The 27,317-nt window shown below is 40.2% G+C and overlaps 2 protein-coding genes across 4 annotated transcripts in view; both read right to left on the minus strand.

Annotated features, from left to right (window-relative positions):
• Nucleotides 1-1,905: 1,905 nt before the first annotated feature.
• On the minus strand, nucleotides 1,906-17,622 carry LOC125022650 (inhibitor of nuclear factor kappa-B kinase subunit alpha-like). The gene is made up of 22 exons (XM_047609486.1): nucleotides 17,487-17,622; nucleotides 16,912-17,030; nucleotides 15,728-15,822; nucleotides 15,467-15,584; nucleotides 14,333-14,402; nucleotides 14,135-14,223; nucleotides 13,945-14,034; nucleotides 13,724-13,848; nucleotides 12,732-12,839; nucleotides 12,472-12,607; nucleotides 11,731-11,925; nucleotides 9,879-9,981; nucleotides 9,669-9,792; nucleotides 8,103-8,254; nucleotides 7,945-8,006; nucleotides 7,674-7,783; nucleotides 6,511-6,560; nucleotides 6,318-6,423; nucleotides 6,009-6,156; nucleotides 5,337-5,473; nucleotides 4,557-4,656; nucleotides 1,906-4,096 (listed from the first exon to the last, which is right to left on the minus strand). Exons 2-22 carry the CDS (start codon nucleotides 17,014-17,016, stop codon nucleotides 4,031-4,033), a joined length of 2,289 nt encoding a protein of 762 aa, XP_047465442.1. The 5' UTR covers nucleotides 17,017-17,030; nucleotides 17,487-17,622; the 3' UTR covers nucleotides 1,906-4,030.
• A 2,166-nt stretch (nucleotides 17,623-19,788) lies between these two features.
• The window catches only part of LOC125022458, a 72,475-nt gene continuing 64,946 nt past the window's right edge, over nucleotides 19,789-27,317 (minus strand). For 2 of the 3 annotated variants that reach the window (XM_047609129.1, XM_047609130.1), the window contains exons 15-17: nucleotides 26,326-26,470; nucleotides 24,925-25,068; nucleotides 19,789-23,993 (exon numbers count right to left, since the gene is read on the minus strand). In XM_047609129.1, coding sequence (XP_047465085.1) covers nucleotides 23,727-23,993; nucleotides 24,925-25,068; nucleotides 26,326-26,470 — 556 coding nt within the window. In that variant the 3' untranslated portion in view covers nucleotides 19,789-23,726. The remainder of the gene's footprint in view (nucleotides 23,994-24,924; nucleotides 25,069-26,325; nucleotides 26,471-27,317) is intronic. The other variant, XR_007114457.1, reaches the window with a different exon arrangement.

The raw sequence follows: 27,317 nt of genomic DNA on the forward strand, positions 1-27,317 counted from the left end.
TTAACTGTGGCTTGTTCCACACCGCAAACTTAGTTTCAGCCCGTTGGCGGTTCACTGGGCAAATTGTGCAGGGGGTGATATCTGATGACGACGTCTCACTTCTAAAGGCTCAAAGCATTGACTCATTCTGTTCAATTCTCAGTTTAGATCCGTGATTCAGAGTAATTTGCAAGGAAACCACAAGACTTTCCAGCGCACGCTACAACCAAGAATGTTTGTTTTTACATTTTTTTTTTTTTTTTTGCACATTTAAAGTTCTTGTTTCATGATTCTTGGCTATGACTCTCAAACACTTAGTGCAAACTTTTCATGCTTGTAACCCTCCAGACAAAAAAAAAAAATATTTAAAAAAATGTGGTAAAACACTGGAGCCTAGCTGAGCCAGAAAACGCACAAAAGCAGGTCATGAGAAGAGAGGAAGAAGTGAAGGAGATAAAGCTGCACAGCTCAGTGACTCACTAGCCATTAGTCACTCAAATGGAAGGCAACATAGGGCAACATAGCTGAGTTAAATCATCTCAATTGTTTCCAGCTTCTCCTTTTTCACACCAAGACCAGCTGCAGCCATAGTTTGCTAAAAGCGTCTTCTGTTGTAAAACGTCGCCTGACCGAGACGAGAGGTGACAGAGGTGACTGCATTAAACTAGTTTACCATGAAATCACGAGGCGTTAACTTGAGGAATTCCTTCTGTTTGTAATAAAACTCAAATACTGCAAACTGCACTTCCACGCTTGAACCTAGTTTTAATCAGAGAAACCGACAACCAGTGACACTCACCAAACATTTCGTGGCAGAAAGTCACTTTATACTTAATGAGTATTGCACTATTCTTTTCTTCACCCCAAATACTAAGAGGGAAGGACTCAGATTTCAGGCCAAACTGAATGAAATCTAACCCTCTATTCCTGACGGAGATGTGCAGCACATCTGGGAGCGTTTCCAGCGGTTACGAAGAGAAACTGGGCTAAAGCAACAAGAGATAAGAGAAGAGAGCCAGCTGGGCTACAGCAACATCTACTGTAGTCGCTCTTACAGTTAACAAAGAGTGAAGCCAAGACCACAAGATACACATCACGTGAGTCGCTACAGCAGAGGTCTTCAACATTTTGCAGGTCAAGGACCCCAAACTGATGGAGAGATTAAGTAGGGACCCCCTACCTACTATATGTGTTTTGTATTAAACTTGGCCTAGTGCTTTTTATAAATATGCATTATTATTATCATTTTGCATTCAATATTAAGCTAACCCTTATCATTTTACTAAAATATGTTGGATTCATGTTAATGTGTATTTAAAGGAATTTAAATTTGTGGGATATATATATATATAGATATATATATGTATAAAAACGTCTAATCAACCAAAGACTTTGCGACCCCCGCTGCAGTTCCTCCGTGGAACCCCTAGGGGTCGCGGGCCCCCTGTTGAAGACCTATGCGCTACAGTAAAATCTAAACCATCTCAAAAACACTAATCAACTTCACCAACTTTTAACAAGTTTGTTTTTAGCCTTCAGATTGTTGAATCTATAGGCTAATAACAAACAAGTTTACAGTCATGCTGCTCTTTTAGCTAAATGCTAACATTTGCAGTAGCAATGCAGGTGGAGTTTACCAGTTCCACCTTCTTGTATTAACATGCTAGCATCCTAACACTAAACGCCAAGCTCTGCTGTAACAGATAGGGATTGTAACAGTTTCGAAGATATTTAGTCAAATATCTAGTATTGGGGAACATTTAATTTTTATCTCCAAAGTGGTTTCCACAGTTTATGACAATCCAGCCAATATATGTTGAGAAAAGTCACGATATTTGCATGAAAACAAAAACGTCATGTATCATCATCGTCGATGTTTACTGACCTCCACCTTCTGACTGGACTGAAGAATCATCAACACCAGAATCGTGCCAAAGTCATTAATTTTATTACTAGGTAAACATTTGATCTTATACAACAACAACAACAAAAAAAAACCTCTAAAAATTAAACAGAGACAAATTTAAAACTCAACAGATGGAAATGATCCTCAAATGAAAAGATAACCGAACAAATCAAGTTACATAAACAAAATAATATATATATTTTTATGCCATTGCACTTTCAACTTCATAAATACAGTTAAGAAGGTTTGTTTGTCTCTGACCGTGCAGTGAACACCTCACCGTGTCACTGCAGTACATTCAACCAACCACTCTCCTGGTTCTGCTGTGGGAGGCTCAGATTTGTCTCCCGGTGGATCGGCGAGCAGCTCCGACAGCACTGTCCGTTTGTGACGGTGCATTTTACTCGCAGCAAAGAAAGATTCTCATGTTCGGAGCAAGAGCTGAAAGGATTAGCCGAAATGAATGTTGTCTCGTGGGTGTTCGATCCATTTAGTGATTTCGTCAAGAGAAGATGTGAAAAGTCTCCCCTCTGTTTAAAGTCATTGTCAGATGTATGCGTTTAGATTTTTCCCCATTACCGGCATGCTCTGTACAAATGACTAAATAATGAAAAAGACTGACATTTTCAGACGACTCAAGACGGTTGTTTGACTGCAGAGTTGTGTAACGGCTAAAAATACAGCTGTCAAATCTGTTTTTAATTTCCTCGAACGACCTGTGAGACTTGTTAGTCCCTCAATGCGTATTTCCTCACTCGGATTTGTACCGATAGTCGCCAGATAAACTGTAGCAGCGTTTTTCTAAATGTAGTTGCAACCAGTTGGAAAATGGTCCTTTTTGTTGACATCAACAGTTACATTGATTTTTAATTTATCTGCGGGTCGACTGTCTTCTTTTCTCTTAATTATATTTTTTGAAATGTCGGAAAAATGAACCTTTAAAATTAGTTTTTTTGTCCAGATCACGAAAGACATTTGCGTGTATTTGGATTGGATGGAGGCAAAGGTTAATTGTTTCTTTTGGTTACAAACCCAGTAAAAATGTCAGTTCATCAACGAGTGTAACAAAGTTAACTGAAAAGTGGCTTTAACGCCACCTCATCCATGTGATTATCAATCATTTCCTATTCGTTTGTAATAATTAATCAGAGGCAGTGACTTAGAATTAGCCCCACCAGCTGTTTCTTTGTTTCAACGTAAATTCAGCCATTGACTCACGGTTTACTCACTACTACTCACTTGACTGACCTCTCCTTCTTCCCCTCTCATTTTTGCAGATGGAAACCTCCGGACTATGACCTGACCACAACGGAAAACCATCCACTGAAATAGTATGTGCACAAAAACGAGACAACGCAAACCCCACTACATCCTCCTCGACAGTTAAAAAGACACATGTACAGTATAGACATCGTATAAACATGATGGCCAGCCACGTCTTTCACCTATACCATGTCAAAAAGACTCCTGCCTATGATATGTTACACCACTTTAAAAACATACAATCTAAACAAATAGTGAATATTTCAAACTGATTATGAGGGAACGGTTTGTTACTGTAAATGTTGAGGCAGTTGTGGCAGCCTGGTGCATCTTCACAGAGAGGATACATGGGAGTATCAAAGTGCCATTTGCTTGATTGTAATTTCCTCCTCGACCCCCCCCTCCACCCTCCCCTCTGCCCCACCCCCAAAGCTCGACCGCTTCCTGTGTTTTCCTTGTATGACGAACTTAGTTCCCATGTTTCTGTCCAATGTCCTCCCACCTAAAATCCTCAGATCCGGTGCTACAGTTTGCTCAGGTTTTATGAATTAAAACAAATATTATGCAGCATAAGGAAAAGGAGACAGCTTCATTTTCTTGTTCATATATATATATATATAAAAAAAAATGACGATTATTAATTCATCAAACTTTCCACCATGTGAGACGATGGGAGCAGACAGACCCCGCTGATCATGTGTGAACTGTCTTTAGTTTGAGAAGGAGATCAGGAAAGCTGTTGTTGTTTTTTTTTTTCTTGTTTTTTTTTTTTTTCTTTAAGAGTCCATGTACAACTGTACAGCGTTTGGCGCCACTCCGCTTTGTAAACAGCTTACAGTCCTTAGTGTTACTCGGGGGCGTAGGCGGGGATGGAGGACGGGTTTATGCGTTTCGCTTTTTTAATTTTGTTGTTAAAGTTTCGTATTTCGTCCAGCTCCAGTCTTGGTCCTTGAAAGAGGAAAACCGAGGTGTTAAGAAATGAAGAAAATCTTTAATGCGTGAACTGACTGAGTAAAAAAAAAACAAAAAAAACACACATTTAAGTTATTTAGTAGATGCCTCTAAAGCCAGTTCTCACTTCGTATTTAGTGTCGTTAAAATAACACAAAACTATAATTTAGATAAATATTTTCTGCTGTGTTGTCCGTCTATATTATATCAGCAAGACCTGAAGTATGTGTTGGTAGTTTTGAAATAACATGATCTCAAAGAGTGATTTAGAAAACGCTCATAAATACTGACTTAATGACATGAGTTTGTCTTTAATAGTTAAAAAATTAACCACTTTCTAGATAATCCATTGTCATTAAAGCATAAATAAAACTAAAATGATACTAATTTAAGTGCGGCTGCAGCGCCCTAACAACAAATATTAAAAACCCTGAACGGCGCAGACCAGTGAACTCACCGCGATGCTCTTGGCCTGATCGTCAGCAGCCTCTTGCATCAGGCTGGTCAGCTGACTGAGGTACTTCTGGTTCTCCTGCAACAGTCGCGGGGCAGCATCACTGCAGGAAACGGAAAAGAGGTCATTCAGCCACATAAGACCTCCTTTATATGTACACCGCACAATGTATTTAGTATTTTACTTATATAGTAACAGCCCCAAGGGGCAAATAAATGTGCAGAAGGGTCAAACGGTGGAACGGCCGCTTTTAAAGAGGCACATGTGACACATATATGATCCCTGGAGCTTTTACACGTATCATAATTATGCACTTGGCGCTGTGTTCGAGTCCATTTGATGAATCAAAGGCTCATTTTGTTTCTACTTTGGTCTCCCAGAGAAAACATCCGTCTCTTTAGCTGCTAAATAACCAGACGGAAAGAATGCATGTCCCAAGCAAACAGGACAGGTATTCTGTTTAATGGTTAGCTTAAGTACAGTATTTGTTTTCTGTAACTAAAGCCTGCACGTAACCGTGATAATTAGTAATATGTGTCACAGCGAATGTTCTGGTCAAGCTTTACTCCTCTTTTCATTTGAGATATTCAGATTCCTTTACTGTCATGATAGATAATAACAGACTGGAGACAGAGTTCACTTAATACAGTTGCACACGTGATCTAGTAGAATGGATAAAATAAGAAAAGCACGGCCCTGGATATGCATCAGTCAGAGAGAGAAATATTATTATTATTAAAACACACACATACACGTGCACTGCTGTATAAATGAATGAGTTACCTGTCATTGGGTCCGGGCAGGGAGGTCAGGGGATGAGGGGAGCTGACAGGCTGAGCCGACTGTGACCACTGAGAAACCTGCAGCAGGTTGGACGACTCTGGACTGGCTGCCATCGAGTTACGAGTCGAGTTCTGAGCCTGAAGGAGAGACGGATGTTACTGGTACACAGAGTCATGACAAACTGTCTTTCTGCAGCGACATGAATGAAAGCAGCACAGCCTCCTGCTGGGGTAAGTTTAGTATCTTAAGAAGCCTCCTCAGGCAGAGCTGCTCCAGTCTGAGGACGTAACAGAAAGGCTCCAGGCTGGATGGACAAAGTTAATCAGCGGCTATTTTGGTAACTCATTAATTCTGTTTCAAGTTATTTAAAGTTGCAACTTCTTCACTGTGTCTAAAGCTGCAGCCACATATACGTCTCTAATGGACTCTCCAAAGAGAAGCAGGACATAAAAATACTGCCGGTGTATAGATGGTGCCTGTCCCTCTATACGATACACGTGAATACATTTTGTCCTTGGTGGAAATGAATTAATGAAGAAGATCAAAGGGTATAAGAAAAGCAGATTATGTGAAGTATTAAGAACGAAGCAGGCAGCACGTATAGAGCCTCACTTGACACAAACTGCATTTTTAAAGAAGAAAGAAAACAAAAACATGCACAGAATGACTTACACATGCAATCTTGAGTAAATGCCAGAACTCCCTCTGTCTCTTTATCTGCATCTGCATCACTATGTTGTCCGCATCCTTTATGCTCTCCAGGGTTTTCTCAATTCGTGGGAACAAATCAATGATTTTCTGTTTGCTGATCAGGATCTTACTGTTAGAAACAAGACAGACCACAAACACACAGCATGAGTCATGTCACACTTCAGTTCTCATATATATATAGATAAACATACTTGAGCTACATTTGAACGTTCAGTAAGCTCGTTTATTCCCATTAGGATAAACCTCTTGTGTGATGTCCCGTACTCTTACCTGAGGTGAGTGTACAGATCTTTCAGGACCTTGTCCTGGTTCTGGACCGTCTGAATTATGGCCTTCACCATCTCGGAGCTGTCGCTGCTCACATCTGACTCCGGTACTGAGAGAAACCATCACAATCAGTTTAAAAATGAACTAATTTGCCAAACCATGAAGTGTAACTGACGCTACAACGTAACTTTCTTACTTTTGCATTTCATCTTCAGCTGTTTGTAGAGCTCGATCGCTTTTTCCTCTCTGCAATGGAAGGAATGTGTTTAGCCGAAGATTAAAATAGAAGATTTAAGCTTGTTTGTTTAAACTGGCATCCTTTTGTTTGAATCATGGACGAGAGATTTTTTTTTTTAAACAACAACATCTTTAAATCCGAGTCTCAGGCATTTAATCCAGAGGATGAGAAGAGGATGACGAAGGATGACGAGAATTCCCAGGATTTACAGAAAAACACAGAAGACTCGTGTAAACTTTAGATGATAGACTCAAACTCCTCTCAAAACTGAAAAGCTCATCCTCAGTCTTCTTAGGAGATTTTACATCGTCCTGTCACTTTCTACAAATTTCATTCACCCTGTAGATTTATCAACTAACGCACAGGAATGAAAAACTAAAACTTTGCGACCAAGGAATTGAAGACAGATTCACAGCTGATCCGAGAATCTCGGAATTAAAATCCCCAGGAGACTCTGCTGGCTTGGCTTCGTGGCACAAGCTTGAACCCGTTCGTATCCCTTTAAATTGCATTCCTCATTATCACGGTGTTTCCCCTACTCAGTCACAGTGACAAGAGAGTGGGGGCTGCAGTATGCAGATGGCTTCACAAGATACTAGATGTTGGGGAAAAAGGAGAAGTTGACTCTCAGCGTTTTTAAAATAAATACTTTGTCATGTTGACTTCACCATTAACCATGCAGCAGCAACAGAAACTCTGCAGCAAGAGGCTCAGCACTAGACAGTAAATCTAAAATAGGGAGTGAATAATGAATTGCCTCCTTCATTAATGAAACATCTAGAACTGACAAATACACAATGAAGGCAGAGAAATGCCTTCAGCAGAGGAATTTAAAAACAGATACAAACAATTACACAGTAGAGGAGATCTGGTCAAGACATGAGCAAAAAGGCGCTCTGAGCGCGTACAATGGCGTGTAATTGGAATATCTCGGTTTGAGTCCAGCTGGAGCTGTTTGCTGCATGTGATCCTCTGTCGATCGTTTTACTTCCCGTCAAACTCAAAGGCGCTGGAGTGTAAGACTTCTTTTAACCGTGCAGCAATGAAAGCATCTAAAATAAACCTTTTCCGCCTGAACGGGTGTGTGAACCCTCCTCAGATCAGGCCCCTTTAACACTCACAGCTGCTCCATCTTGTCTCCTTGGCGTCGAGCGTACGGGCTCCTCTGAAGCTCCACTATCTCCGAGTGCAGAGCCATGATTTCGTCTTCCAAGTGGCTCACTTCTGCCACCTGAAGGACAAACCCGGGAATTGAACACATTCCAAGACCTCTATTGTCATATGCATTTCATAAATAAAAATAAAAATGGTGCAGGAGAAATCAGTTACAATTAAAAAGACGGGTTTTTACTCAAACATGCCATAAAATAGACACCAGTAAATATGCATTACCTGCACAAAAGTAGCAGCTCTTTCTTCGTTCTCCTGCCAGGCTTTTAGCATCTTTTCAGAGGCTTTAAACAAAATTAATGTATATTTATTCCAAAGTGCTATAAAAAATTTTTTTTTTTAAAAAGTTATGGGATTAAAAGCAAGGAGTAAACACTCACATATGCCGTAGTGCATCTGATCGCTGTATTTTTCCAGGTCGTACTGGATGCTGCTCTTGAAGAAGTCCAGCTTGGCTTTGAGTTGCTGAGAGAAGCCGAACATGCTGTTTTTACACCTGGTCAGGTTGGTGTTGTAGCGCAGCAGGCTCAACCTGGACACAGAAGTAGGGAAAAGCTGTTAAAACAATAACAGGAACAAGGTTCGAGCCACAGGCGGCGGTGATGCTTCCTGTCTGTCTGTCCAGCTGCAGGTGTTCAAGTTCTGTCCGACAAAAGCTGAAAGAAGCTGCAGACTTTGTATCGGACAAGTGACAGTCTGAACCCTCCACAAGCCTCTAAAAACAGGGGATATTTTAACATTAAATCTGTGAATTAGGAAACAATCTCAAACTTTTACCAAATGATACTATTCTAGGGGTGGGGAAAAATATTGATATGGCAATATATCGCAATATTTGTTCTTCTGATACAACATCAATTTTGTAGACCTTAATATTGATTTTAAAAGAAAAAGTGATGTTGTGGGCTGATCGAGAACGACATCCACTTTTTCTGTATGAGTACAATAAATTGGAAATGAAGCATTTGGATTAATGTTGTTTTTTGACTCAATTTGTCTAATCATCTAATTACCACCGTCATCTGATGCACATATATACAATTACTCTATGTAGAATATTGCAATATATCGCAATATCATGATATTGCAATAATGTATCGTATCGTGATACGTATCGTATCGTGAAGTCCCCTACACTACTCAACAAAGTCCAGATTTATTCAGTTTAAGTAAGAAGGGTTTGTTTGTGATATTCTGTCTTTAATTAGAATAGAAAGTGTTGAGTAGTGTTGAGTCTGATTGAAGCTGTACTATTGACCTGCTGAAGGTTGCTTCCACCCACTTGGAGTATAACATTGATGAGTTATAGATCTATCTGAGCAGAAACAATCCCCTAGCATCTACATTAGCATCTCATCTAGAGAGTCATTGTTGTCTGAAACGAAACCGATGAGGACACGACGACTCCCAGCCTCTGGCCACCAACCAACAATCTAATCTAACTAAACTCATCATCTCAGTGTAACGTCTCTTAACGGCCGAATAATACTAAACTAAATATTTTTTTTTACCAAGCTTGTGACAGAAAAATGCTCTTCCTTTAAATCCTCTGTTTAAAGCGGAAGGAAAAATATTTCCTTGAAAATACAAAGCCGCCTTTTCATTGACCTGATCTCAGCTCTCTTACCTTGCATATCTCACATACCTTTCATTCTTTATTTGTTTATCTAACAGTAAACATGCTGGTCATCCTGCAGCACATATGGAGGAAACTAAGATTCTGCTTCAGAGATTTCCTGAAGAGAAAACTCCTTCAATGTAATTGTGATAATAATTTAAATCTGACCCGGAGAAAGCTCATTTAAGAGTTTGATCTAAAATATTGTACAGCAAGGCCTCCAGAAATAAGCCCTAATTTTAACTTTCTACCACTCTTAAATAGATTTTAAATAATTTAAAGGGAGATTTGTGTGGATTTGTGCAGATATATATTCCATGAGACTCACATGGCGGCTCTCTGCCCTTGGAAGAGTCGGCTGTAGTCGTCTTTCAGGCCACAGATGTAGCTCACAGCTTCACCCCAGACCTTCTTCAACACCACCAGAGGCAGCTGCGTCTTGGCCTCTTGCACTGAGAAGGAGAACGTGAGAGTGTCAGCTTTAAGCAGAGGGGACGAATCCTGCACTACGAGCTGGAGTATCTTCAAATAACCTCACCAATAGTGTTGACTTTCTCTGGCAGCCGCCTGGCGCTGAAGGGGCCCGAGTACGTGGTGATGCTCTTGTCAAACAGGTAGACGATGTAGCTGTCCCACCCTCTCTGCACGAGAGAAAGGAGAAATCACCACTGAGACAAACGTCAACGTTCCCTGTGGCTCTAAGGAGTCTGGCTGATTCATCTTAATGTTTCTTCTGTATAAAAACATTTACAAATTATACTGACGCTTATTCCCGGTTTTATAAACATTCCAATAAGTTTTAAAAATGTAGTTTTTGCCTTTATTAGATGAGATAAATATTGAACTGTCAGAACATAGAAAGAAATCAGAGACCAATGCCAAAACATTTTCTGAATCTTGAGTCCTTTCGTAACCAGGACAACAACTAATAAAGGTTTTCATATTGAACAGTTTGTCAAAAAACACTCAACGCTGCAGGGGAGGAAGGTCCCTGCACTGGTTGGCATTTAAAGCTCAGTTTTAGACTCTAAAATAAAAATAAATAAATTACAGTTTCATTTTCGTTTTGAAAAAGCCAAACAAGTGCAAAACAAGTAATTTTACCTTTCATTCTTTAATTAATAAAAAAAAAGAAAACAGAAAGAGACCTAGACGAGAGAACAGCTGTTATTTGATTCATGTAAAGTTTTTGTTGCTGAAGATGAAACAATGATGAAGCAGTTGTTTACAGCAGTCAATGACTTTGCAGCTCTCTATAGAAAACAGGACAAATGGCGCATTTCCACTAGCGCGGTACGGCACAGCACAGCAAGGCACGGTACGGTACGGTTCGGGTCTGTTTTCAACTAGTACCTCCTCGACGTGGGAGGGGTCGAAACTGCCGTGACGTCATTTACACCGCCACGCACAAAACCAGAAGACCAGAACAACAAAAAAACGAGAGAACATGAGCTGCAAAAAGACGACGTTTGAGGGTAAGCTAATGGTTGCTAACGCTAGCTTGGTAGCCTTTACATTGTACAATAACGGCTGCAGGCTTGGTTTTAAAAAGTGGTGGGATCGAGTCTTGTGTTTATTCACAGTCTGGTCGGTTGTCGCGTGCTTATGACGCTTTCAGTGGCGACACTCGTCGGCCAATCAGTGGAAAGCAGTCGGCTGACGTTACGTTTTAGTATCGCTCCCGGCTGAGGCGATACCAAAATAGTACCTGGTACCAGATACTAAGTGCTAGTGGAAACACACTAATACCGTACCATACCGTGCCGGTGGAAATGCACCATAAGACAATATTCATATGTAATTTTAGACTTTATAACACAAGGTGTGTCCGGATTTATCTCTGAGCGTTTGTTTTCTGAATATGGAGAAGAGTTTTTTTTTTTTTTTTTTAATACATCTGAAGGTTTTGTGCCCGACCAGTCATAATGATCCATGTCTGTGAGGCTACTTCCTATTTCACTGAAGGAAAATACGGACGTTTTTTGTTTTCATTTTCGACTTGTTGTACTTTCATTTTTTAAATCACACAAATGAAGTCAAGCATTAATTCTGCTTTTTTTCATTATGTCATAACAGAGACATTTCTTTTTTCCACTTTTTTGATTTTGGATTTAAAAATAAAAACCTAACAGTTGTTTTATTAGTTTTCCTATCTGAAACTTGAAACACCTCCCAAAAAATGTATAAGACTGCACAAGAAACTAAACAACTTCTTTCTTTCTTTGTCAGTCAATAAGTAGGACATGCACCAGGGGAGATATCACCCTGAATATTCAGTGTACAGTTACTTGATCTGCATCAACATTCAGCAATAATAATGGCTTCACCACTTTTTGTACTTGTTATAAAACAGCAGCAATGAAATTTAAGCGGCACTCGAGTCAACGTACCACTCCGTCTAGGACACACTGTGCAGCGGGCTTCCTGGGGTCCAGCGACACGCCCGTCTCCTGCAGCAGCTCCTGGTTCACCACTTCGATCTTGGTCTCGGCCTCGATGCGCTTCTGGAGGCTGTGGAGACTCTCCTCTGGAGTCAGCTGGAAGGAGTGGACCTGGGCTGTGGTCATGTTCAGGATGTGGACGACCTGAAGACAAACATGGATGATTTAGTAGTCCATCATCTGCAAAATGCAGTGTTTGGTGCATAACAAGGATTATCATTCATTTAGGACATACACAAAGTAGTTTCTATCACAAAAATTAAAATCACTCTAAGTGGTATTGTTCATGAGTAATCGAAGTTGGCAAACAGTTATATGTTTTTTGACATTTTATTTTAATTTGGAGAAAAATGTGTCGGTTAAATCCTATTATGGCTTTTATAACGAAATCAGAAGAAAATAACATAGTGCATGCAGCACTGACTCAAACACAACATGTACAGAGCTCTGACTGATTCAAAAAGATACTGCTGCCCCATATACGACCAGCAGATTGTTAAAGGGTTAAGGAATTTTGTCTCCGTCTATTAAATCTACATGTACTTAGAGAAAAAACTGTCCTGAAATTGAGAAGGAAAAATTTCATCAACCACCACATCTCTGTGTTCCACTAGCTACATGTCCATGCTAACCGCTAACCCAGCTACAGCTACACACCTTTAAGGGCGAACAGCTCTCCCACTGACTCACCTTCATACTCAGTATCTGCTCGAGCACTTCAAAGCACAGGGGTTTCTTGTTGTCGCCGCTCACTTTGCCTCCTCTCTGCACCGGATCCCACTTTAACATCAGCTGCAGCAGCGCCTCCATCGGCTCCAACAGTGTCCTGCACCACAACAATTAAAAGGTGCTTTTAAGGAGAGAAGCTAGCACGAGTCCACGTGCAGAGATAATAATTTGTCCTCACAGACGAACATGAAAGGGATTTTGATTGTTTGGAGGTTGCTGACCTGCTCAGATTGTTGGGGTAGGGTAGATGTGTGGAGAACCTGACTTCTCCGTTGAGTTCCTCAACCGCCATGATGTCTTTTGGACCTTTATTCCTCACTTTGCTTGCCCTGTGGAGACACAGGATCACAAATCATCACCAAGAAATCTGGAAACTAAACTTGAGGTCCTGGAAGTTGCTGTTTTTAGTTGTTCCCATGGCAACCAAGTTAAACAAATGTATAGTTATCAGAAGCTGCTACCACTTGCTAGTTCATAAGGCACACTTAAAGCAACAAATGCTCCTCCATGACTGCTCTAATGTTCAGTTTATTGATACAGCATCAGAAAGATGGTCATGCAACAAGAAGGTCGATTTGAAGGATGTCAACTGTCCTACAAATGGGGTTTGGCTTTAAGAAACTGAATGTCTATTTATAAAATTCTCAGAAGACTACATGGCGCTTCCTGCATTGTCTGGTTAGATAGTGTCGTGATAATTCAGTCTTGTGAGATTGTAGTGAGGTGAAACATGAGGTAGATCCAAAACATGACAGAAACTCAGAGTAGCATCAGGCCTGAAAGCTGACTGAATTTAAAAAGTGTGAGGACACAGAAGAGCTGGACAAAAGCAAAGACATGTGCAAAATATGCTAAATAATAAGTAAAATATTATGACAATATGATACTAATGACAACTGTAGGTTTGTGGCAATCTCTTTAATAACTAAGCAAAATTGATGCCAAATACAAGGTTTGTTCCTAATGAACTGGCCAGTGAGTGATGTGTCTGCTACGTGTTGCTCTAGTCTCTGTGGTGTGTTTGGGTGTAACCTTTTGGTCCAGGCTGAGGCGACGTTTAAAGCGGCCATTGTCAATGGTAGTTCTTTGAAGTGGTTTTAGTTTGTCTCTGCATTTAGATATGTTATTATCCAACAGACTACAAACTACTAAATACAATCAAAGTAAAGCTAAAAAAAAAAAAAATTATGAAACGCTTATCATGTGAACCTACCACTGCACAGGCTGCAGGTTGTGAAGGAATGGACGGAAACCACAGCTACACTCAAATATCATGGTGCCGAAGCTCCAGTAGTCCACGGTAACGGTGTATGGCTTATTCTCAAACAGCTCGGGCGCCTGCAGAGAGGAACGTGCAAGTTTGTGGTTCACATTTGTATCATTTAATTAAGACATCCAAAATCCTCCAAGTCTTATTATTATTATCTTATTTACCAGATACTGTAGCGTGCCGACAAATGAAGTACAGAGGCTGCCCTGGTCCAGGTCTTTAGCATAGCCCAGGTCAATGATTTTGTGAACCAGCTGTAGAACAGTAAGTAAATGTAAAGCAGTCAGTTCATTCAGGATGTGAAGCCACGCAGATAAAGACCCACAAAAGAAGAACCACAACAAGGCAGCGTACCTTTCCGTTGATGTCCTGCAGCACTATGTTCTCAGGTTTAAGATCTCTGTGTATGATCTTGTTTTCATGCAGATACTGGATACCAGATCCTGCAGAAGAAGCATGTGAGATTTAAGTGATAAAGCTGTAAAAGTCACATGTTTACTGAACCACACAGGAAAAAAACAAACAAAAAAAAAAAAAAAACACTGCACGTACCAACGTCGTTGAGTAATGACAGCACTTCACTCTCTTTGAGACCGCAGCAGTTTTCAGGTTTGCTCAGCATCTGTAGCGCGGGAAAATGGAATTAAATACTATTAAAGTATTTTTATAACACTCAGATGAATGGGGACAAATTAATACTGATATTTTTGCACTGGTGCACAAAATTACTGCCACTCAACTGAACAATCATGTCAGAAAACCTCTCTCTCGCTCTCTCTCTGATGAACACACACACACTTTTATTTACTGATCTCTGACCTGACAACAGTGATTATCTTAGAGACAAAAGCTCAGATTATAATTGAATCCTGGAAGTTTCCACAACCATGACAGAAACACACACAGTTGACTCATATCAAATTATTTCATTAGTTAATTATTTTTTTAGGTTTATTTCTTATTTAGTTAAAAGGGCAGAATATTTTAAAGGCCCTCATTGCTAATGAACTAGGGTGATTTTGTCGTTTCAGGTGATCATTACAATAGTGGTCATGTGGTTTTTTTTCTTGAATGAACAAGGCAACATTGGGCTTACGTTAAGGCTCTTTTAGAGTACTGTCAGACGCCGTAACCTGTGCATAAAGCCAACAGCCGTGCGATCATACACTTTTGCCATTTTTCACAGTCGGGTTCATTTTTGTTTCCACTTCCTGCTTCGCTTTCAGCAATGGCGACTGGAACTTTCGCCAAGACACGAGTCAAACATTTGTCCAAACCTCTTCAGTTAACCTTTCCTCAAAGTGTTGCATCTTCATTGATCAAAAACAATCAATGTGACAAATGGTGGAGACGGAGAAGCAGCTGGAAACACTAAAGAGGAAACACACTGCTACCAAGCGGACCAATCACAGCTCTTGTGTTCTGCGTAGACGCAGCGTGTAGTTACATTACATTTCTCAGCTACGGCGCAAAAGTCTAAACCGCCTGTAAGACTTGATTAAGAAATTTATAATCGACCCAGGACTCACTGTGTGTCCACACTAACAAAGGAATGATGTCAAATGCGTCCCAGACTTACACTAGACTGGGTTAAAGTCATGGAGTTAAAGTCAAAAGAGCCACTATTCTGCGTCTACTCTTTTTTTATTTTGTCCCCTCAATCGTTTCAGTCCACAGGTCCCTCACCTTCCTCAGGTCTCCTCTGGAGCAGTACTCCATGGCCAGCAGTGGAAGATCGTTTAAGGCTATATGGTTCATTTCCTCTGGGACGTCCTGGGCTGTCACAACATTGATATGATTTAACCTGAGTGAGAGAGAACAAATGACATTTTAATGATACCAGCCACTGTTACAACTTCACTGTGAAACACTGTGACACTAAGAAGAAATGTGTAGAAATGTTGTGATAATGTTATCACATGAAAATGGGTAAAAGTAAATACAAACTTTTTCATTATCTGGATTTCTCTGCTCCATCTGTCTTTGTTTCTGGGTGTGAGCTCCAGGCGGCACATTTTCACGGCTAGCTTGTCATTTGATACCTACAAAAACATAAAAGAACAGATCTGTTTATTTTATATTAATACAAACAAGCATAGCCAGACGAGGATGGCAGTGTGTGTACTGTGGGTCAGAGTTTGAATGTCTTTGTAGTTCTAGGTCTGTTTCCCTTTCTGGTAATTTTTGTATCCATTTATGTTCATTTGTGTCTCAATTAAAATCGGTCTGTATCTCTATCTAGTCTGAGCCTCTCAGTGGTTGCTTTTGATCAGCTTGTTACTTTAATGTCTCTTTTCAGTTGGTCTGCATCTCTATCTAGGCATTTTGTGTCTTTTTGCAGTTGGTTTCCATGTTTTTGTAATTATTTTTCAGCTATTTATAGTCGTTTTGAATTTATTTGTGTTGTTTTTATGTGTCATGCTGGTTATGGTTAGTGTTTGGTTTTGTTGTGTTGTGTTTCTTTGCAGTTGTTTTGAATGCAGCCTTGTTGTTTTTAGTCTTTTACAAGTTTCACTTTCTAGTGTGTGTGTTTTTTTTGTTACAGCTGTTTGTATTACAGCCACTTTTCAGTTGGTCTGCATCGCTATCTAGTTGTTGAGTGTTTTTTTTGTGGTCGCTTTGATTCCTTTTCTAATCATTTTGTCTTTGACTGTGGTTATTTTGTGCTCATTACAAAGTTGTTTTCCATCTAACTGTGAACATGTTTTCCTTTTATTGTTCTATTTCCTTTCTGGTGGTGGTTTTCCGTCTGTGTGTTTGTCTTCTTTTAGTTGGTATAAGGGTTTTGTGTCTTTAAGAAGTCAGACTGGGTACTTGTCTTATCGCTTTTGTGCGTCTTTTTTAGTTGTTTTGAATCTATTTAGGCATTTTAAGTCAGTTCTATTTTCTGTGTGTGTGTGTGTCTGGTTATTTTGGGTAAGTGTCTGCATCTCTTTGATCATTTAAACTGACTTATTATAAATAACTTAAACCTCAACACAAACAGAGGCTCTGATTACTTAAATCCAAGAGGAACTTGGAGTAAATTATGCTCTGATATTGTGCCAAGTTTGCAGGGTGTCCCTTTATTTCCTCTCCTCCTGAATTAAAGTTTCTGCTAACATGTCAGCAGTACCCGGCTTCACACTCACTTGATGTTGGTAGAGGTAAACATGGGCAAAGCCGCCCATGCCCAGCCTCTCTTTCAGCTCCCAGTCCCCGCAGTTCTGGTTCTGCCTGAAGGGAGGTTTCTCCATTGTTGTACAGAAAGCTGGACAACAATGCGTAAAACAATCAATTATACGGCAGGAACAGATATGTTTATCTGCAATTATTTCCACATGTATTCATGTTATAAGGTGACTCGTATCCCTGAATTTCTACCTAGCTAAATAAAGCAAACGCAGGGCTAAGGCTAAATCCTGGAACGGCTGCCAGGCTAATGTCACATTACATAAGATTCTAGCATAAAATGACACGTCTAGCACTAGCGGCGAGTCTATACACACACATGTCACCTTTAACTTAGCACAACACACATGAAAAACACAACAGTTTAAAATTACATCAGACACCAGTTCAACCAATCAATACATACTGGGAAATAGACAGGGCCGTTCACTAGCTTTCAAGCATTAGGAAACGAAGGCTTCGACGCCAGTTTTGACCGGCCTACCGATAAATGTTGCGGAGAACAACTGCCGTTGTAGCACGGTTTGAGACTTACATCGCGTTTCTATAAAAGTGTCATGAGCCGTTTTCGGTAGAGGCGTGTAATCCGAGTGTGTCTTGTTGTTTTCGGGTCAATGCAGCACCGCGACACCGTGGATGTACTTTCCCATACATACGTCACCAGGAAGCCCGGCTGTGGTTCTTGAAAATGAAACGGGGCTGCGTTCAACAGCGACAACACCTGCTGCGTTCAAAAACACTGTGTTTAACAACAGTCAAACAATGACTTTAGACTAAATGCCGCGACAAAGATATCCTAATTTATTTAATTTTTAAAAATCACAGCTTAAATCTGTATGTTTTAAAAAGGAAGAACTATGTAAATTTGATTTTATATCATGAAGTTCAAAGAGAATTGAACTGTGTTGAATGCACCCCAGCTAGCTAGTTATAGCTTAATTTTCTTGTGTATTAACAATAAAAAAATCTAGTTTTCTATGTACATTTGCAAAACCACATACATAAGAATAAAGTTAATAATCTATATATACTGTCAATATATATGTGTGTATACTCCAAACCGACTATAGCTTAATTAAGCTAAATTACACATTTCAATTAATGTATTTGAAAAATGGATTAACCTATTTCCTTGTGAAAGCTGAAGAAGAATTAACAATTGAAATAATAATAATAGTAATAACCCTGCCATGCTAGCCAGTTACATAGCCTCATATCTTAGCCTACTGTGTATATGTGTGTTGAATACTACATTTCTGTCCAAAATAAGACTAGCTAGTTGTATAAAACTAGAAAATAATCACAACAAATAAAATAATGACTGATAAATACAGGCCAGTCTCAATAGTTGCATCCAATATTACCAACTTAATAAACCCTACAAACTTGTTTTCCTATTTTTATACTGTATGTCAGTAAGACATTGTGTCATACCGCAAATGTAAGGCTATATATTATATAACATTAGATAAGGTAGAACTTTATTGACCCTGTGGGGATAGATGGTTTCTAAGACCTCACTGACGCTATATCATGGCTTAATTTATTGGTTATTCATTTTCTTACTTTTTTATAAACTCATAAGGTATTTGTATATGTATTATATGTATTTGTACATTTGCAATGAGGAGCTGACTTGTGGTTTTGTTTAGTTTACGATTACATCTGGTGCCAGAGCTGAAACTTGGCTCGGCTTGAAGCTATGAAAGCTGCATGCCGATCTACACCTGGTCTTGTTCTCGCACATGGGAAAAAAATTAAACAGGATTACATCACTGGGTCGTAAAACACTCACACCCCTTCACTGGTGAACGGCGGTGTTTGTTTTTATCTTGTGCACACGACACGAATGGATCTCCAGAATTAGGTCAATAAGTGAAGCGAGAAGGCCCCTGGAGCCTTTACACATACATGTTCACCGCATTTAATGAACACGCAGGAAAATTTGAACAAAAATTTCTGTCAAGTTTTAACTTTATAATAAAATATATTCTTCTTAATTTTGCTAATTTGTTAGATTTAAAATGAATACATTGGGTGTTGAAGGGTAAATAATAATAAACATAGCCGAGGTTTTGGACACACAAGGTTGTCTAATGTTGTTTTATGTGCATTGCTTAGTACACTGCTGGATCATTATCGCTCGTATATAAACATTATTCAGCATTTTAATTATCATGCATCAAGATAGAGGAAATTTATGACAGCTTTTAATCAAAATATACCATGTAATTCCTGTATGTGAAGAAAAACTATCAGCTAAAACATCATGTCCCCCTGATCCATAAAGACATGGATTCTTCTACACCTCTGAAGGTGTGCTGTGGTATCTGGTACCAAGACATCAGCTTGAGATCTGGGAAAGGTGGAGGCCAACTTCTGATGCTCGTGTGTCCATTGTAGTAGCTTGTTCATCAGTGGACAGGGGTCAACATGGACACTCTGACTGGTCTCTGCAGCTACACAACCCCATATAAAACAAATTGTCCCTGTCTCCAGTTCTTCTCCTTCCTTGGATCACTTTTGATAGTCACTGACAGCGGCAGACCAGACACAACCCTCAAGAGCCGCAAGTTCTGGAGATGTTCTTGTCCCAGTTTTCCAGCCATCACAGTTTGGTTCTTCTCAAAGACCCTCAAATCCTTCAAAATGTCAATTTTTTTTCCTGCTTCTGACATCAACTTTGGGAGGAAAAAAATGTTCACTTTCTTTCAGATATGTTCCACCCACTGACAGGTGCCATTTTGCTGTCTCATAAAAGTATTTTTTTATGTATCCCAACATTAAAATAACATGAAATACTGAGTGGTTTCACAAAGTGACATTGAGACGCAGTAAACCTTTCAAAACACCTTTATTTATCTTCAATGTCCCCCAAAATGAGAGGCTCACGTACAACATTTCCTTGGTGACTTATAACAAGGCAGTGACACACGTAGCTCACTTGTATGTTATAGCATAAAATGAACATTGCCTTCACCTGCACCAGTCTAAAAAACACTGAGATGGATCAGATCAGACCTCTACGTGTAAAAAGATTTGTATGACCTGGCTCGGATCTCTAAAACAGCAAACAACAGCTTTTAAATATTTCCTTTATTCACACTGATTTAAATAAAAAGAAAAGAAAAATGGCCATGAGCTCAAAGACAAAGAGAAAAAAAAAACAAACATGTTGACCTACCTTATATATTAACCCTTTGTTTTAATACTCTAACCATAATATAAATGAAAGCAGGGCTTAATATCGTCATGCTTTATTTACATTCAGAAATGAGGCTGAGATGGAGGCAGGCGCGGGCTGCTGCTTCAACAGAGAGGTATCTTACGAGTGTGAACGAGCGGTGACTTTTGCTTGAGCATCGCAGAGCAGTCGCCATGGGAACCAGATATTTCCATGCTGACCAGCGCCATGGAGACCCAAGCAGCTGCTCTCTGATGATGTGGTCGGAGGAGGAGGGCATTTTGTCAAGCTGGTATTATCTGGGATTTAGTGATTTAGTGACACTTGTTCGCTGATTGTCACTTTTTGAGTCTTATTTTAGTGCAACTCTTATATTTTTCGTTTATGATCAATTATTCAGACTATTTCCTTGACTTAACCTGTTAAATGTCCAGAAAATGTCAAAGAGCCATGCTATGTCTGCAGGCATGGCGATAAAATGACAAAATATGGGCTGACACACACTAATTTAGAGTCTCAATTTAACGATATAAATGAGGGGTTTTTGCATTTAATAGCTATATATTAATCAATCATAACTTATTTATGTGAGTCAATAGTTTTTCTTTTAAAAAACAGTTAAAATAAAGGTATTTAGGTGCAGTTTAGATACATGGTTCTTATCCCTGGTCCAGGCTTTTTGTCATTTAATTAACATGTTAGCAATTTTGTTTTTGTGTGGGTGCTCAAAAACTATAGATCTAATTTTTTCTGCCGGATGTCGCCCCTGTGCACTTAAAAAAAAGGGGGGCTGACTTAAGAGGGGATAAATGCAAATAAAATCTTTGCAAACAAACAGATTCCTTTACTGTCATGCATGACAAGAAACAAGAAAAAAAATGAGACAGTAGAGAAAATGAAACTCTACCAGTAAATAAACACACATCGGTTATGGCAAGAATGAAAACCAGGACTTGAACCGTATGAAGACAAGAAAATGCAAATAAGCTGCAGGTCAAGGCTGGGTTTCCACAAATACATCAGATGGTACGTGAAGAACAACTTGTTTTGTCCTGTTATTGTGTGTATTGTCACGCAAGCCAAAGAAATGACGTAGATCATCATAGTTCAGAAGCTCGGACTGGAAACATTTCATCTTTTTGTATTACAATGACTTGATAATCAGAATACTGTCATATTATCATTTGCTTTTGGATAATAGTTTCAGTTCCACACTGCGGACAGAAAACGAACTGAGAGACTCATCTAGGAACTTTTCGACAGCTTGGCCACGTTATAAAGAGACACTCCGCTAATAATCACACGCCTGTAAAGTCAAGTGAAACAACTGTTAAAAGCTACAGGATGTCAACTGTGGCAACTAGAAGCTTGACTAACTTGCAGACGAGAGGAAATGAAAATAAGCTCCAGGTTATGGCTGAACAAAAACATCAGGTGAAGAACAGCTCTCCAAAAACCTGAAGAGGGATAGTTGTGGTGTCACAAAGACAAAAAAAAAAAACATAATTCATCATAATGTTTCAAGTTTTTTTGCCTTAATAATCAAAATACAGGTAAATAAACTGCAGGAAAGGGCTGTGGTTCCTGTTCCACAAACGTGTCCGAAGGTATTTGAAAAACAGCTTGCATTGTTCTGTTTTTGCCAAACCGAAATTCAACACTTGACACAGAACAGGTCCCTTAGCTCCTTTAGCCGTGCAGACCCGCCCCCCTTTCCTCAGGTGTGCATATTCTCTGCAGCTGTGATAATGGCTGAAATGTGGGCAGCTCCCCCTGCTGGTCGAACACCAGCAACTGCATCTGGTCAAGGAGCTCCTGTTTAAAGCCTGAGTAGTAAAATGGCTATGTGTCGATAATGCTGTGAGGTGTTTATGGCTACCAAACTTAATCCTCATTTATTTATGCTTTTTTTGTCCTTTTTTTTTTTTTTTTTTTTACATTCCTCATCTTTTTCATGCAACAACAGCATCAGCCCTGTCCATCCAGTCAAAATCATGCCGTTAACAAACCATGCGCTGTCTGTGTAACAAATCCTCGCGTGAAGGATTTGCTTTTTTTTGCACAACCATTCTGTTAAAAACACCCTCAGTACTCATTGATAGGCTATAATATTCATACTGTATTATGTAAGAAAAAAAAAAAGCAACATGTGATTAATCATGTAGCGCTTCCGGGACTAACAAGGAGAAAACTTGTGCTGGATATATTGTAAATATACTGTCAGATATCCTACAATATAAGCAGGCGGTGCATTATATACAACACATCCTGGATGTTTACAAAGAGCATGGGTAACATATTTCCTTTTACATCTTCATATCACACACTTGATGTACACGGGAGGTTCAACATCAACAGATGACTGTAAAATACTGTAAAAATATCGAAAAAACAAGAACATTCAGGGTCTGCCTGGTGAGTGTTAAAACACGGTTTATAAGTACAGACGAAGATCACACGTGTTGGCACCGGCATGAGGAGAATGACTTGAACGGAGAGCAATTATGGCTGCCCCTCCGTTTTTTTTGTTTTTGTTTTTTTTTGCCCTTTAGTTAGTAAAAGGCCTAAAAGAAGCAGTGCAGGATGCAGGCATGCGGATCACTGCAAAAAAGCAACATTCGGCCAAGTAGTAGAAAGAACAGAAGCACGTCACGGGACAGAAGCCAAAGAAGAGATGTTCAAGTAGAGCTAAACGAAAAAAATAAATAAATAAAAGACTTTTCTCTGTCTGTGAGACGCAGCTACAGCTGCTGCGTCTTAGGAGCATTGTGAACTTCTACCGCCGCCTCTAACCGGCTGAAGGGAGGAGACATGTCTTCATCTAGTGTCGCACCCCGCTGACTCAACCCGACGCCGTATCTGGTGAAAATATACAGGAGCTCAAAGCTGAGATGTCCGGCTCCTGTGTGGAATGTGAACACATCGCGGTGATGTGGCAAAAAAATAAAATAAAATAAAAGGAGCTGGAATGTAATGGCTCCGTAAGATCTGGTGAAGTTCGCAAAAGTCCGTTGCGGCGCCTCCTAAAACCGAAACCCAGTCGTCCCTCGTCCGCAGCGCGATGACAATTTAAAGAGTGTAAACATGTTTGGTCCCGAAACAGAGCGAAAGGTCGAGGAAAAAAAAGGGAGGGAGCGAGTGGCAGAGAGAGAGAGGTGCCTTGAAAGAACAGAAGAGGAGAAAAAGAAAGGATGCTGGATGTAGGTTCCTGTGTGCCCTGTTTGATCCGCGAGCAGCCTCTTTATCTCGCCGCGCCGTCCGCCCGCTGCACCCAGCAGACGCTCTCAAAGACACCTTGCTAGATCTGTGACCTCCCAGCTGTTCCTTCCACCTCCCGCACCAACGTCCTCGCCGGTGTTTTCGAGCCGCTCACAGAATCTGCTCCTCCTCTTCACTGGATGAGAAGATTGGGGTGCCGGGTAGGGCTTCGTGTATTTGGGGGGGAGAGCGTGGGGTTGGCCCCTCACTCCTGCTCCCCCTTCAAGCAGAGCTCCAAAACCCTTCCTGGATCTCAAATAAAAGCCGATGCAGGGAGACAGCCTGCCGTTGGCAGTGCAACGCCGTGCCGCTCCCGGCGCCCCCGCCCCCGCCTCACTTCTTGACGGCCTGCCGGTAGCTGTGTCTCTGGCCCTCCTGGCGAGGTTTGCTGCTGCTGCAGCCGCTGGCTCTGCTGCTGTTGCCGCCGTCCCTGGTGCTGCTGGCCTGGCTGGCCAGGCTGCTGTCCTGCAGCGTGGGGCTGGAGTGAGCCCTCTGCAGCCCATTATCGTCCAGGAGCTGGGACTCGAACACAGACAGGTCCTCCTCTCCGCTTCGGATTTTTGCCCGCAGGAGCATCACGTAAGTCCCATACCGGGTTTTCTGTGACGGAAGGGAGACAGAGAGAAGACGTTTAGAGTAAAAAGAGTTGCATGAATAACACACGTTCTGGGATTTGACCCTCTTCCCAACCCATAGTTTGGGAAATCCAACAGCACTTGAGCCATATTTAAATCCAATCAGAATATGAGCCTGGCAAAATTTGGATTTCATTACACGCCTCAGCTGCCATTTAGTTGTGAACAAATTCAACTCCTCTGTGCCACACAAAAACACAAAAACACAAAACCCTGTCCAGGCGATTTTACTGGCATCGATTTGCATAAAACAACAGTTATCGTCCTCTCCCACGTTGACAAGAGCATTGAAACCTTCAAAAATCAGGTCAGTTTAGGAGAGATTTCAATCAATACTTGAGCCTTATCTTTCTCCGAGTTACATAAATAACTATCAGTTGCCCTCTGCCTCCACTGGAGGACATCTACAGCTCCCGGTGCCATCGCTGAGCCAAAAAACATTACAAATGACTGCTCCCATTCAGGAGATGAACTGTTCCCTCTCTCCTGCCCTCTAGCACAGACTCAGTAACTTGAGGGCACAAACAAACAAGACTAAAATGTTTCTACCCGCGGGTCATCAGGCAAAGCAAAGTCTCGATCTGCAGTCTTGCAATATCCTACTTACTTATTGTGTTATTATCTTATTATACACTCACTTTAATATTTCATTAACATTTTTTTTAGTGTATGTGATCTTTCGTCTGTTTGTTTTTGTTGACTGCATATCTGGCACTCACTTCAAATGTGGTAATGCTTGTTAAGAATTTGATCTGCTCATCTTGAAGTCCAGGTGTCAACGCACAGAGGAAACATTTGACTGATGTGATCTCAGACCACATGTGGGAGTGGTCTGAGACACACCTGACCTCATTTCTTTGTTCTAATGGACACACAAAGAGTCATTATAAACTCACCTCAAAGTCCAGGTACTCGTCTCGTAGCCGGTACTCTTCCAGCTCGCGACCTTTGACCTTGCGGTCGGGGGGAAAGGAGCGGAGCTCGGAGAGTTCGGTGGAGATGGCTCTGAATCGAGTTTCATGTGATCTGACCTGCTCCTCCTGAGAACACGAATTCAGACAAACATTAGAGACACGCCTTAACGCCGGCTTACACCTCATTTCAACCCTGTTCTTTTCTATTATTTTTATCCTTTATTGGACTTAAATGGAGAGAGACAGAAGGGAATGGACTGTAGCCTCATTTAATGGGATTCTATTCTATGGGATTTTATGGGTTTAATGCTGTGTGGTGTGACTTGACTATCGGCTTTAGAAACAGCACCAACAAGCCCATTTCTAACCTCACACACTGTTATTTTGTTTGTGAGCGTTTGCATCTTTCTTGGTTATTCTTACAAACTGCTCAGGCATTAGTATAGTTTAACGATCAATCCAATAAGCTGAATTTGGCGATCGCCCTCTGCTGGACAATAAAACAAACTACTTTAAAATGTTTGTCTCTCATTGTTAAACGTAACTAGATTTGTTTTGAAGCAATTACACTGACAGATCTGACCCCAGTAGAGGGAGATGTTATCTTTTAAAATTCGCCAATTTCCTGTTATTATGGTTTTTGTTCCATGTAAAAAAAAAAAATAAATAAAAAAAAATAAAGCAGAAGTTGAATGGCTTCTCAGTGGCTCTCTTTTTGTGACTGTACAGAATTTCCTGTGATTTAATGAGTAAGCTGCTTTTAAATAACATATGTGCATGTTTTAGCTGTAAATAAACGATTTTTATTGAACCCATCTCAAACACTAATAACACAGACTCTAAAGTTAAACTAAAGCTAATGTTAAACTAGTTAAATGGACGAGAAAACAATTAATGATAGAAAGCGATTTTTTTTTTTTTTGCTTCTTTGTTCTAATATCAGGTGTGGTGACTTTACATCTTGTTCCAAAATTTGCATCAACTCCTCAAATCATGGCGCACACCCAACAAGCTGTTCATAATATCTTCATAATGTTTACGTTGGTCTGTTCTCATTAAATTTTTTTCTTCTGTATTTGACAGTTGATACAATCTTAAAAATAACAAAACTAAAATGAAATAGATAAAAAAGCAATAAAATAAAAACAAATTAAAAAAGCAGCACAATAATTTCACTTACATGTCTGAAAAGGGGTGGGAAGAAGGACTTATTTAGTCTTATTCATTCCCACCCCTTCTCCATAAATGATTAATAATAGTTTTTTTCTTCTTTTTACATCACGTCTTACTATTTATATATACATACATGCAATATATACAGATACATATGTTGTCATGTATACACATTCAAATTAGTTATTCAATTATTTAAAGTCACAATACCTCTGTATGCTTGGACATCGTCCCAGGCAGCAGCGGCCGGCTGAACTTCTTTTGCGAGCCGATGGCGGCCGGGAAAGGAGGAGCCGAGAACATGGCCGCCACCGTGTTGATCCGCGTGATCCAAGACTGCATCTGTTCTGCGTTCCTGTGATTGGACGAAAGATACAGACACATAAACACAACAAAATTCATGACAGTCACCTCTTTAAAAACACACGCTGGGTCCCCTTTGTGCGGCTGTTTGCTCACATCAGCACATGGACGGCTTCCAACATCAGAGAGATGACTATCGGAGAAAGCCGCCCCACTGTTGACAAATAAATTATTTTGGAGCCAATTAAAGCGGGACAGAAAAGGGCCTGTTTTACACAAACAGAGCCATTAAGGGCCCATGAGGAATATCAGACTGAATCAGATAGCCTTGCTTTAATCCCAGGAGGGCAACAAAGAGAGAGCGAAAGAAAGAACGAGACTCAGAGACAAGTACAGTATCTGGGACAAATGCAAGCAGCAACTGGAGCACAGAGCCTGTCCTCCAGGGGGGCTGAAACATGTGGCCACTCATGTGCCACTTCCTGGATAACACACAAACTCGTGTTTCTATCTTTGAAAGGACTTTGCATTGACATGGCCCCTAACCGTAACCCCAGCCATAATTTCCGCCGATTGATATTCTAACGCCAGTCCATAATACTCACACTTTACTTCAGCTTAACGTTGACTTTAACCAACGATTAAATTAGATTAGTTCCAGGATTTACAATCTAATCCGATTAAATCTAATCTGAATAATAATTTAGAAATGCAGACCTAACAATCAGTGAAGATTTAGTTTTGCACTTATTATTTAATTCTGTTCGTCATCTCTAATAAACCACAGTCATAAAAACACATCCATAAACATTTACTCGAACCCTAAACCATCTTCAAATGTTACCCAATTTCCACCATAAATATTCAACTTCACTATATTTAGCAATTGTATTTTTAAC

The sequence above is a fragment of the Mugil cephalus genome, chromosome 16, assembly GCF_022458985.1.
Source record: "Mugil cephalus isolate CIBA_MC_2020 chromosome 16, CIBA_Mcephalus_1.1, whole genome shotgun sequence".
Lineage (NCBI taxonomy): Eukaryota > Metazoa > Chordata > Actinopteri > Mugiliformes > Mugilidae > Mugil > Mugil cephalus.

Excerpts from the sequence above, each read along its gene's own strand:
- LOC125022650 (XM_047609486.1), bottom strand. The coding sequence starts at position 17,016 with ATGGAGAAACCTCCCTTCAGGCAGAACCAGAACTGCGGGGACTGGGAG. Across the intron at positions 6,561-7,673 it reads GGAGACAAGATGGAGCAGCT|AGAGGAAAAAGCGATCGAGC; the intron begins GTGAGTGTTAAA and ends CTTCCATTGCAG. Across the intron at positions 6,157-6,317 it reads GATCTGTACACTCACCTCAG|TAAGATCCTGATCAGCAAAC; the intron begins GTAAGAGTACGG and ends TGTTTCTAACAG.